General features: G+C 40.1%; 1 protein-coding gene across 1 annotated transcript in view; it reads right to left on the bottom strand.

Moving 5' to 3' along the window:
- Nucleotides 1-1,861: 1,861 nt before the first annotated feature.
- tmem240a (transmembrane protein 240a) overlaps nt 1,862-13,477 on the bottom strand; it is a 15,655-nt gene continuing 4,039 nt past the window's right edge. Inside the window, 3 exon segments of the mRNA XM_020612495.1 lie at nt 1,862-2,018; nt 11,564-11,630; nt 11,633-11,777. Coding sequence (XP_020468151.1) covers nt 1,864-2,018; nt 11,564-11,630; nt 11,633-11,777 — 367 coding nt within the window. The 3' untranslated portion in view covers nt 1,862-1,863.

Genomic DNA, 13,477 nt, shown 5'->3' with positions numbered 1-13,477 from the left:
CACTTACAGTACAAACCTCTTGTGCTTTAACTCAACTGGAGATTGGCTCAGTTTTGGCCAGAAGTGTGAGCTGAGGGCACATCCAGTCATGCAATCTCCAAAAGTGGCAGGTAAGTAGAAAAGCCTGTTGACACAAGATATGAATTTGCTGAAAAACAAGTCCAAAGCCAACTTTTTATTGAATTTGTTCCTCTGGAAGATTGCTGCATACCCCCAGAAAGATGGAGTTTTAACTGAAGCGATAACTGATTCGAGGGTAGACAATACCATCAAGCAGTATGCACAAACACTGGACTGGCTGCTGGTGAAAGCAGGTGTGGGAAGTTCTTGATATTTGCTCTGATTACTGCTGATCTGAGTGGCTGTGTGACCAGAACGTGAACATTTTAAATGTCACTGGAACATGTCATAACTGGGTGGTAGTGGAGGGCTTTTCTCAGCTGCATCAGGACAGTATTGTCATTGGTAGTCATTACAGAAGTGGTGTTAGTCAGTGCTTATGAAATGTCTATTTGAATTACAATAAACAGCAGTGAAGTTGCCAGCACGACCTCTCTGTATAATCTGTCTGCTGTTGGGGCTCTGAAATAACCTCTTGCTATGAGAATGTGTTCTCATCTTTGCTTGTATTATTGAAATGACACAAACAAACATCAGAGGTCACTGTTGTGCTTCAATGGCACTTTTAATAAAACAGACATTTCATCCTCACAACAGCAATGTCTGGACAGAGAAGGCGAGGGGGGGCCGGGTGAGGGTTCCCTCTGCTGATAGGCTGGTTGTTCCTGATAAGTGAGAGGGAATTGGTTAAAGAAAATTGAACTGTGCTGCTGAACACAGTGTGGGGAAGATGGAGAGGCATGTCGTGTGTGTGTGTTTGTGTGTGTGTGTGTGTGTGTATTGTACAGACTCTTCTTGGCTGGCATTTACCGTATTTCTCCTCTTGTGACTCGTAAAGAATGATAATATAGCAAAGAGAACCCCGACCGCAACCATACACACTCCCCTCCCCCTCACATATTTACAGGAAAAATTAATACATTCAGGTAATTCACTAAGTAACAAAGCTAATTAATCTGTGTTTTTAGCAGAAATCACATGGTTTCACATCCAGTTTTCAGACAGACTTCTGTTCCATTCCTATAATCTTTACCCACACAGTCCATCATTAGGTTTCCTATTAATAAACACAAAAATCCCCTCACGCACCCCATTTTAAAGACTGTTAAATCCCACCTGCCCATATTTAACTATTTACAGAAGCAGCAATCTAACATCACACAAAAACCCACCCACCCACTGGTCTCATTCACCCCTCCCCACGCCAACAAAGTACCACTCCCACCCAAAAGACAAAACAAACATCCATTTTTTTTCCTCCGCTTATCCGGGACCGGGTCGCGGGGGCAGCAGTCTAAGCGACCCGCGACCCAAAACAAACAAAAACAAAACAAAACATGACACCCATCTTTCCACCCCATTCCATACACTGCCTACATCTTACCCTGTTCTAAAAGAGCATGCCAAGTTTAACAATGAACACAGAAAATGTCTCTATACAGAAAAAACACCCTTAAAAATGTTTTTTCCTTCTTTCTCCCACAGTGGTTGACATGGACATAAGACAGGATTTCAGTGGCAACAAATAATCATCATTTTGGGGGTTTCTTTTAATGCTGACAGGGGGCAGGTTTAGTCATAAGAAAGCTCTGTCATGGGTTTTCAGAGAGCCATCTTAGGAGGGCAGTTTTCTCTGAGGCAACAGTTGGCCATGGGCCAGTTGGGGGTAGGGTGGGGGGTGTTTTAGGGGAGCATTTCTAGGTTTATTTTGTTGTTGTGTAGTTTTTTTTGTTTTTTTTACAGTCAGAGGTGGCGGGGACTAGGGTGGCCATTGTGGTAGAGCTTCTGCTTGATGTGGACCATGTTGCCGCTGGAGTCTTCAAGTTGTCGGAGCTGGGCTCGGCGACGGAGGTCTCGAAGGTTGCAGAACTGCGGCAGGCATGACCAGGACGGGGTATCTGGAAAAGGAAGATGAGTGGTGTTACAGGTGTCACTCAAAATGCGGTTCTGAATAATTTGTGCTAATGCAAAATCTGGATCAGATCCAGGGCCAGATCGCTGCTGTGTGCCCACCCTTCTTGTTCCCAAACTTGTTTTGGTTAGAAGTTTATTTAACAATCTAAAATAATATCAATAATATCAGTAAAAATGCAAGAACTGCCTTGATAACCAAATAATGAAAAGAAGAAATACATATACTACATGCACAATATCTGTGAGCTTAGGGCAGAGACAAACCAAGCCGACGTCAAAGAACTAGCAGCAATGTAGGCTGACTGTTGCGTCTCCACACTTTTGATTTGATTTGATTTATTCTTTCAAACATGTAACAACAGTCAATATGTCAACACACATAATTCCACACATATCCACAAATATATTATCAATTTGCTTATACCTAGTACATGCTTGAACGGAGTAGGAAGAAGTTAGACTTATCCAGTCCTACCCCCTAACATCATCTTATCGTCATTGTTTTGCAAGCAGTATTACTACATAGATAATTTTGTTCTACACCACGCTAGTGATATACTAAAAACACCAAACTCACAATGTTTCACCTGATTAATCATTAAGCCCGTTCTTGCCCATATCTTGATTGACACATACCTTTGTATTTGTGTTTAAACTCATCAATTCTCTTACTGTTTTTTATGTCTACACTTAAATTATTCCATAGTTTTACCCCACTTATGGAAATACAAAATCTTTTTTTGGTTGTACGTATAGCATGAATTTTATAATTTAACTGACCCCTTAAATTGTATCCCCCTTCACACTTTGCCTTTATCTGGGCCAGTCGTGTCAAAAAAGTGGTACTTGAACACACCACACACACACACTACTGCCAGCGGCCGCCTGGCACATACCTTCTAATGTCTTATAATGTTGTAAAAGCAAGCACAAAAGCTCACAGAGTGAACACCTTTAAACAAAGTTGTTAGTTGTGTAGATTATAAGATGTATGAATTATTAAGCATGTTTTATTTTATCAATCAAATATGGAATATGAGCTGATTGTTTACTTTGACTGCCTCACAAGGCACATTTCATAAAAAGATGGATTATAAAGGCATAAGCACTTGACCAGCCCTGAACAGTACAGTATGTACTGAAGTAAATCTAAACACTTTTCAAGCACATTTCTGGCCTTTTGCTGTTATTTGACAGATGACAGTACTGACAGACTGGAAACAGAGAGAAACTAAGGTAGCTGACATGCAACAAAGGTCCACAGTCAGAATTAGACTGGGAATATTACAATTACAAATGTGTCTGAGCTTTTCAAACACCTCCAAAAAAGGAACATCTGCCAATGGCAAACTGTCAACAACCCTAAAAAATGAAACGCTTCTGCATCAGCAATGCAACTGAAAGCACAATCCCAGAGTATCAGAATCATAACATATAACAATGTTGAATATTCCATTCTCCACTCACTACTATACATGAAAATTTGTAATCCCAGCATGTGCGGTTTATTGTTAACTAACACCGTCTCCCTTGTGTAGTTGAGCAAACACAACTGAATGCAAGTCACAGAGATTGAGACACTACATTGTAAAATCCTTCTTAGCCTGGTTTTCTGGCCCTAAATCCAGTTAGAGGCACAAAGGACACAACAAAAACCAGCAACACAGATGAATGATCTCTGTGCTGTGAACTGAACTTTTTGATGCTATTATGAATGAGTCCAAGCGCCTCTCTGTCACTCCATTTCTCCTGTATTGGTATGAATTCAGAGCTGGGGTGATGCTGGCCTGTCAAGTTTTCCTATCCTTAATCTGATGCATTTTATTCTTGGTCATGCTCAGTTTAAGTGAAGAGATGACTAGCCCCATGGCGACCTAAATACTGCTCTGATACTCTGACAAGAATGAGCAAAATGGTGCAATTTTAAAGAAAACCCAAAATGGGTAAACTTAAAAAAAAAAGACAGGTCACGTCAATAAAAGGATATCTTCCATATACAGCATACAATATTTTCACATATGAACAAGTTAAGCTAATTAGATTAATTAAGGTTTTTGTACTGTGTCGTGTACTGCATAAAAGTGAGTTATGGGCTCCACAAAAACTGGAAAAGCTGATGTTTAATATGTCTTGCAGCCAACGTCATCATAGCTGTAACAACTTTTAATTCTGAGAAGTAGAGATGAGCTTTTTACAGTGAGGGGAGAGTGATGGAGACAACATAAAAGACTGGAACAGTGAAATATTTTAGAAGGTCTGTAAATGGCACTAATCTCTTCACCGTGATGTTGCTCTGGATTCTTCACATTTGTGTTTGGGTAGGCTGTTGCACATGTGGCTGGGCATTAGTTCTTTACAGACAAAAGGATTTCCCACATGACCTAAAGGTTAAACATTTTTATAGAGTGCCAGTTTTATTTGTCATTGTCCAAGTAGCAGCCACCATGTTGTACTATACAGAATCCACAGGCTTTACAATCGAAAGGCCGGCCTGCCGTGAAATCAGTGATTGTCTGGAATAAAGTGGGGTTTTCTTGAATGTTTGGCATATAATGTGAAGAGGGGAATGGCAGAGCAGACGTTTGTGCTTGTCAGGTTATAAACTGGAACCGGCGAGGCAGAGCGAGGTCCGTGGAGACAGCAGAGAGAGGAGGGGAGAGCCCCAGACAGCAAACCCTGTAGCAAATGGCCCTGCTAGAGGATGAGCGAGTGAAGGGGGTGGTGGTGGTGGTGGTGGAGGAGTTGTGGAGGAGGTGGTGAGGTGATGGGTGGAGGGGAAGTGAGGAGGTAGAGAGAGATGGAGAGAGTTATTTATAGCTGGGAATGGGTATGCTCTCCACAAGGACTACTCTGAAGGGTATCCAAAGGAAAAGGGGCAACGAGGTTTCTCTCATTTGAATAACAGAATGGAGATGGAGTCAGGAGAAAGGATAAGGCAAGGCAAAAAATGGGAGGTGATGACACAGCTGTTGTGTTCTTTTAGAGAAAGGGAAGGGGGGGGGTTAATGCTGAACGCTAAGTTATCATTTTTGCCATTGTTAAGATTGTTTTTGTTTCTGTCTTTGCAAAAGGCCCACAAGTAGCTGCATTAGGAAGCACTGTGAGGGAAATAGCCATGAGTAGATTCAGTATGTGAAGACGGAGAGGAGAGGGAGGAGCCACAGATGGAATAAAAGGGGAAAAAAGCAATGGGAATTAATGTCAGGATCTCAGTGCACTGTCTGTGTGTGCGTGTTTCTCACTTGCCATTCCAGCTGCTCTCTCTCATTCTATTTATAGCTCTGGAGGAGAAAGTGTGTGTATGTGTGTGTAACCAGGGGGTGGGGATGTGACAGCATCGCCATCCTGCAGCCTCAACACACACACACACACACACAGGTCTATTATTATTTTCAGTGCAGGGATAGATAAAATGGTTTTGTGAAAATGTATATTATATATCTACATCTTGAAAAATGCTACATCTTAAGTTTTACATTTAAACTGACACATCCTATACATACATACACACACACACACACACACACACACACACTCATGCAGACAAGGGGAATTCCCTCCTAGTACAAAAGAACAAACCCCTCATTCTTTAAGTGCTGCTAATGAATATGAATATTATCTTCTTTCTGGGTGTTTATGATGATGTATATTACACTGTTCCACTTATGCACTGAAGAAAGCATACTCACACGCTGCTCCAAAACCTTCTCTCTGCAACAATCAAAGCTTGTGCAATCCATGTACAGTCTTATGCAAAAGTTTAGGCACCCCTTGATAAATAACAGATTTTGGTGATTTTTTATTTGAACAGATGTTAACACAGCTTCTCTTGGAAATGGAAAAAATGCACAATATTTTCTGCAAACAGTGATGCATAGTTACTTCTTATGCCATAAATTGAACAAAAATAAAAAATAAAAACACATTTACCAATGACAGCTGTTGCTGTGCATCAGATCTAACGAGCTGATTAAGGTCTGATACCTTGTGAGAGACTTTGAGACTCTGGAACTCTTAGGGTGCCCAAACTTTTGCACCATGCCATAATCATGTTTTTATTTTTTATTTTTGTTCAATTTATGGCATAAGAAGTAACTATGCATCACTGTTTGCAGAAAATATTGTGCATTTTTTCCATTTCCAAGAGAAACTGTGTTAACATCTGTTCAAATAAAAAATCACCAAAATCTGTTATTTATCAAGGGGTGCCTAAACTTTTGCATAAGACTGTACCTTGTTTATCATGACATTATCTACAAAAACTGATAAATCTGAAGACATATTTTCTACCCTAAAATCCCACAGTAGTGCACTTTCTAATAACCATCATTCTTCATTCCCACCTGAGGAGCTTTTCCATAGTGGTCCAAGTATCCAGGTTACATATCACCTACTTCAGCTTTATTGTTATAATTCAAGCTCCAGGTCACCTCCACAATACAGGCTTGCGCTAACACTGAGCCCCAAACAGTGGAGAGCAGACAGAATATTCAACATGAGTTCCTACAGTCTTTGTTTATATGCAGTAAATAGAGCTAAATGTGGCTAATATGTAATAAAAGAAATCAAAACCTTCATCAGTGTTTGCCCCTAGATTTTACTCATGGCAGGGTTGAAAAGCTTGTGAAGCCGGGATGATCCCGATAACAAAGAAAACACTGTAACCTAGGATGCTAATACCCAGCTCATCAGCGAGCATCTTGCCCGTGCCTCTGTGTTGCCGTGGTTGGTGTCTCTTCCGCAGAGCGCCAGGCTGCTGCATGAGAGATTTCATGCTGTTATGTCGTAATTTCACACGTGTGTGTGTAATAGCTGCTTAGCTTTAGGTCACTTTGCTTGTGTTTGTGTTTGCAAAGCCACACAAGCCAAGTAATGCTGGTGAACTACACACCACAGGTTCTGTCTCATTAAATCTGCTGCATTTCTTTTCTTGTACTAAAGCAAAATGCGTCCTTCGTCTGTTGGGATGAGATGGTAAGAGAAGTGACAAAGATATTTCAGAGACTGAGCGCTGACAGGAGGCAGGAAATTAAAGATGTGGTCTGTAACTTTTATAAAAATCACTTTTTGTCATATTTGCTGGCAGTAGTACACAAGATAGATATACTATGAAAACATCAGGGTCCTCTAGCTCCTCCTAGTGCCTGCAAATCCATTTGAAAAAAATCGTATGTTAGACACAAAAGGAATTTGTCTCTGGTACAGAACCAAGGCAGGCAGGCGCCAACTCACACATACACAATGATGGCAGCACTGTCTGTGCAAGATGCTGATCTGGCCATCATGACCAACTTGGGGTTCAGTGCTTTGCCTAAGGACACTTAGACATGTAAGCTGGGGACAACAGGAATGGAAACACCGACCTTCTATTTGGGGGACGACCGCTCTACCTCCTGAGCCACAGCCACCCCCTTAGCTGTGTACTGTGTTTTTATAGTGACCAAGCAGATTATTTGGCTGCAGAATCAACACACAAAAACATATAATGACTGCACATCTAGTTTATACTGAAGCAGAGGAAACTGCTAAACATGGATCTTTTATTTGGCACAGCCACAGAGTAACGATGATCTAAAAATGTACAACAAACTGTAATGTGTTTGTCATTCATAAAGTAGCTGAAAAAACTGTATATCTTTTTATTTATTCAGTGTGTCATCGTTGTACATTGATGAGAACAGCTTCAGCTCCCCAGTCTATGAAATGGAAGCAGAGGTTGTATGCAGTGAGGGAGGGTTGGATTTACTGATCTTGGAGCTACTTGAAAGGGGGTGATGTTTCCACTACTCAGTGGGACTTAAGGACAGGTTTATAGGGCAAGGCTGGAGAAGTCTGCATTATGCCAGTTAAAATATGGGGTTTCCCAATTGCCAACTTTGTTTAGAGTGTTACATATCTCATTTCATCAATACATACACCATTATTTACCTATCTATCTAGGAGAAATTCACATTAATTAATGCTGTTAGTGTTCATTGTGCTGTTCAATTGTGACAGAACACCGGCAGCAGGAGGTGTGCGCATTCATGAACTATCCTCTCCTTTTTAGAAAGAGGCTCATAGGTTTTATTGTTCTGAAATAATTACAGACTATTCAGAATTATGATGGGTGCAAAGCTAATCTAGAGGTACCCAAGATTAAACATTAAATGGCTGGAAATGAGCAAAATAAGCATGTCATGGGCACTTTAAGGAGCAACTATCACACTCTGTTGGATTTAAACACATGGTATGTGGGAATGTAGTGTTCACTACAGCACGACAGATGGTGGGAGTGAAGTCTTTTCTCAATCTCTGCTGCAGTCTCAGTACCTACTGTCCATGTATTCATACTGTATACAGTATGCATTGTATTTATTATCACACAAAAGTGGTGTTTGCTTCATACAAATTACAGTTTGGCCAGATTTTAGATTTTAGCTACCAATGCACATTAATTCATGTTACCTTACACCCACACAGAATTTATATTGGCCTTGCTGATAATATAGTCTTTGATTCAGAGGGGCCATTATTCTTGTAGGTTTCTGTAGACTGACAGTTTTGGTAGAACAGTGATGGTGGCAGGACAATTGAGTGGCCCCGCGTCTCAGTTGTGAATGGCTACCAAACCTGCTGGGCCAGCCACTGTATAAACTGAGGAAAAACAATGCAGATATTATATCTGCTCTTTGCTTGGCTGAGGAAAGGATTTAGGGATGTTCTGTAGTAAGGTAAGAGTGAGGGGCTTTCTTATATGATATGATAGAACAAGACTGGAGAATAGTGTACAAAATCAGTAGCCTATCAGTATGTGCATTTTAGGTTAGATAAAAATGGTGTTACTCATTGTGGAACCCTGAATATTGATGAATGCATGGCCTGATAGTCTCTCTTTGGGGCCATAGAATGGGTAAACATCATTTAAGAAGAATACTGAGCTTCCATGGGAATGCGCATCCAGTCTTTGGCACATTTAATTGTGTATTATCAATCTCTCCTGTCATATTACTGTGTGGACACTCCCATTCACATTATGGTATACCGGTTTCACGGTATACCATGATATGAAAAATCGATGGTTATCATACCATGCGCATTTGCATATTACTAGCATTGAAGATAAAATGCAATGTGTGCACATCTCCTTTCTTCCCCAGCTGCCTGTCAGACTCTAGACTGAACACCACATGTAAATATGCAGCTGAGAAAATGGCAGAGAAAAACGAGGCCGATAACATCAATCTCCATCCCCCGAAAAAGAAATTAAAATCAGCAGTGTGAGACTACTTTGGAAATCCCCAAAACAAACACCAGATCAAAAAAATGCATCCTGTTTATAAAATCCCAAACAAAAAACACGAGCATTTAAATATTGGTCACAAAACGAACTATCAAAATAACCTTCCACATTGTGGAAAGTGGAAACAGACATTTCTGGGACATACAGCTTTCACTGTTATGCAACTGAGACACTGTTTTAAAGCCCAGTAATAGCCTGCATTATTCCATGTCTCTCTCATAGTACATACTAGATGTCTAAACATTTCTTCCATTTGAAAGACTTAAAGATCCTGTTCTTTCTCTTCCCTGTACTAGCACTAAAAATAGTAGTACTGGTAGTGAGGGTAGCCTGTCAACAAACATAAAGAAGCTCATAATCTCAGGTCTGTCATTACTTGTTTAAGTGGAGTAATCATGTATATTTATCTGGGGCACATCACTAGATAAGATTTTTTTTTAAATTATGCTTCTATCGCCTCTCCCCCAGGCTTGATTGTTGTGACGTGCTTGTGGTCTTAGCAAGAGAAATATCAACACACTACAGCAGCTCAGAACACTGCTCTTAGGCAGATCACACTCACTGAAAGAAGTGACCACAATACCCAAACTGATATTAAAGACTGAAGTCAGCTCATTTGTGTGATTTGTCAACCCCATGTGAGCCTGACTGCTGCTCAAGAGCCTCTTTCACAGTGTTTCATGTGATTCCCAAGTCTCTCCTCATCACTATGGGATACATTCAGGTCCAAGTCTGCGCCTGAGGCCCTTAGGCTTGCAAATTAGTGTCCTCTTTAAAATCCTTCTTCAATACTCACTTTTATCTTTAGCATTCTCCATTTTTTATTGCTATGTACAAGTTTATTCTTTTCTTATTATCATACACTAATGCTTAGCTAAATTTCATTCCAAATATTATTGGCCTTCAGCTATCAAAAATGGCAGGTATCCACCCATGAATGCTATGAACACAAATGTTAATGAAAAGAATTGCCACTTTGCTCATTAGCTAACTTGTACCCCGCAAAACTGTTTTGCCCAGCTTGATTTAATTCAGTCAAGTCGGGGCTGAATCATTTCAATTATTTCAGTTCTATTAATATTCTTTTTCACTGTACTGCATTATTCTGCCACAACTGCTCTTGCAGTATCCCCAAAGATCACTACAGCTTTAACTTCAGACAATACAAACTAGCAATAGCTAGCAGTAGCTAACAGAGAAGCATGTCAGTGACCTGACTTGAAATACTAAAGGTTTGAAAAGTGATTCAACTAAACATACTGTGAAGTGATTTTGTTGGGCATCAACTTTTACATTTGGTTTAATGCTAAGAGTACATTTTAGCTAACGGGCTAACACTGAAACGCCTGTCATATATAGCAATAAAACACAATGATTACACTACAGTGTGCCAGCAAAATGATTACAGCATATACTGAAGTAAATATTTGATCTGTAGGGACTTTAGTGTAAATCGGCAGTTTGTAAACAAAATAGTAAAAAAAGGCTTAACTCAGTCATTTTGTTGGTTATTTTCTACTTTGTATACAGTGATAAAAAAATTACCTTCACCTTTGTTTTATAGTACTTTATAACACTTCTATTAAATTTCTACCAGCTCTAATTAGGTTATATGTTGTGTAGATAATTTTGAGTTGAATATATTTAAAACATAATTACACTTAATGATGGTGCTACTATGTTACCATATGACTACGGAAAAGTATTAGTGACATAAGATGTAAGGTATTTAGGCTGTCCAAAATAAAAGAATGATTAAATGTAGGTTCACTTTTCATCACCTACATCTGAATCATCATACAGTTGGAAGTGTTCACTGTGATTTTCCAAGAGGATGCAGTAAACTGAGAAAAAATAAAAAAATCAACAAGAAATGCCACAAATGGGCCAAGCAATGAGGGAAGCTCATTTTCCGGAGCTCTGCCAAGTGCTGTGTTCACCTGGCAAACACCTACACATGCAGATCTGCCATGGATGCATCTATTTATGTTTACAAGCATGCTGATAATCAGATTTGTCACCACAAATCCTGCATTCAATAATACTTTGTTATTTCCCTCATCAAATAAAGATTATTAAAGTTTTTCTTGGTGACATATTTTTGTCCTGTCATGTGCCAGTACATTCACACCTCAGGACATATTGTACAACCAAAATAAACAGAGAAAGACCTGATATTTTAGGGGTTGTTAAGCACTTGTTTGAGTTGTGTATATGTGGATCTGCAGCAAACATTCTCCTGCTTACCATAGTAGCGGCTAGCCCTCCAGGCCCCGACGGCACAGTGTAGTACTCCCTCCAGCCACACCAGAGCAGCAGCCAGCTAATGCAGAAGCCCAGCAGTAGCCCGAGCATCAAGTCCATCTCCTGCTTGGTCACACTGTCACTCACAAAGTAGTTCTCTGATGAGTCCACCAAGGAATGGTCCCCATCGTATGGGATTACATAGTGGACATGATGCCTGGGGGTGGGGGGTGAGAGACAGGAAGGTGAAGGGAGTGTTGAATATACCACAAACAATGGTACATTTCTTCAACTGTGTGTGCGTACAGATGTCCACAATACAACACACCCATATGAATGCAGAAACACTGATGTTGAATTATAAATAAATTCTGTGTCCCAGTACTAGAGTGCTGTAGTAGTGAGTCCTAAAACCCATAACTGAGTTAGCATTTTGGAATTTCCAGTTCACCTGAAGTCAAAGAGTTTTTTTGAATGGGTTTTATTAATTATTAAACTCACGCACTTCCAAACTATATTAACAAAATGAAACAGCCATGATCACTAGCTTGGTCAGGTCATGCTAAGAGGAAAAGCTTTTGTAGAAGAGGTAAGCTTGCTAAATGAAATTACAGATTGGAAGCAGTGGTGGGGAACCGTGGTGTAGTTTATTTCTAGCCTAACAATAGCTTTTTACTTCTACCGATTGTATTTAGGCTTCAAAAATCATAAAAGCGCTGTCGACTCGTGAAGATTATCTTGCTGAACAACATGTGCAAATGTTATAAACCACTGTTTGTCACCGAGCTTTTTTTCTGCAATCATCCAAAACCCATTGGGAAAATCCCATTGGCTCTTTGTCGAAGGAACCAGGGCGATGCTAACGTCCATGCTGGCCTACAGAAATATATTATCCCTACAGCACTCTATAATCCTTAAACCAACGTACAACTGTATAAATCAACAATAGCTTGAGACCATATATGTGATTGCTATTAACCTGGTGGTCACATCACACAGGAGGAAAAAAAAGAGGGTCTGGGGAAATGTTACAGTGACAGAATGCAAATTTAAAGACAACTGATATTTTTAGTTGATTACTGAATACAGTACACAAATCTGATGCATTACAGCTAAGGGATGACACAGATGGTTACACAACATATAGCTCTGTACATCAACTGCTGCTGCAGCTACTGATCAACAACTACAGTGGGTACGGAAAGTATTCAGACCCCCTTAAATTTTTCCACTCTTTGTTATATTGCAGCCATATGCTAAAATCATTTAAGTTCATTTTTTTTTCCTCATTAATGTACACACAGCACCCCATATTGACAGAAAAACACAGAATTTTTGACATTTTTGCAGATTTATTAAAAAAGAAAAACTGAAATATCACATGGTCATAAGTATTCAGACCCTCTGCTGTGACACTCATATATTTAACTTAGGTGCTGTCCATTTCTTCTGATCATCCCTGAGATGGTTCTACACCTTCATTTGAGTCCAGCTGTGTTTGATTATACTGATTGGACGTGATTAGGAAAGCCACACACCTGTCTATATAAGACCCTACAGCTCACACTGCATGTCAGAGCAAATGAGAATCATGAGGTCAAAGGAACTGCCTGAAGAGCTCAGAGACACAATTGTGGCAAGGCACAGATCTGGCCAAGGTTACAAAAAAAAAAAGAATTTCTGCTGCACTTAAGGTTCCTAAGAGCACAGTCGCCTCCATAATCCTTAAATGGAAGACGTTTGGGACGACCACAACCCTTCCTAGAGCTGGCCGTCCGGCCAAACTGAACTATCGGGAGAGAAGAGCCTTGGTGAGAGAGGTACAGAAGAACCCAAAGATGACTGTGGCTGAACTCCAGAGATGCAGTCGGGAGATGGGAGAAAGTTGTAGAAAGTCAACCATCACTGCAGCCCCCC

The sequence above is a fragment of the Monopterus albus genome, unplaced genomic scaffold, assembly GCF_001952655.1.
Source record: "Monopterus albus unplaced genomic scaffold, M_albus_1.0 scaffold126.1, whole genome shotgun sequence".
Lineage (NCBI taxonomy): Eukaryota > Metazoa > Chordata > Actinopteri > Synbranchiformes > Synbranchidae > Monopterus > Monopterus albus.
This window is presented reverse-complemented; position numbering and strand designations above follow the sequence as displayed.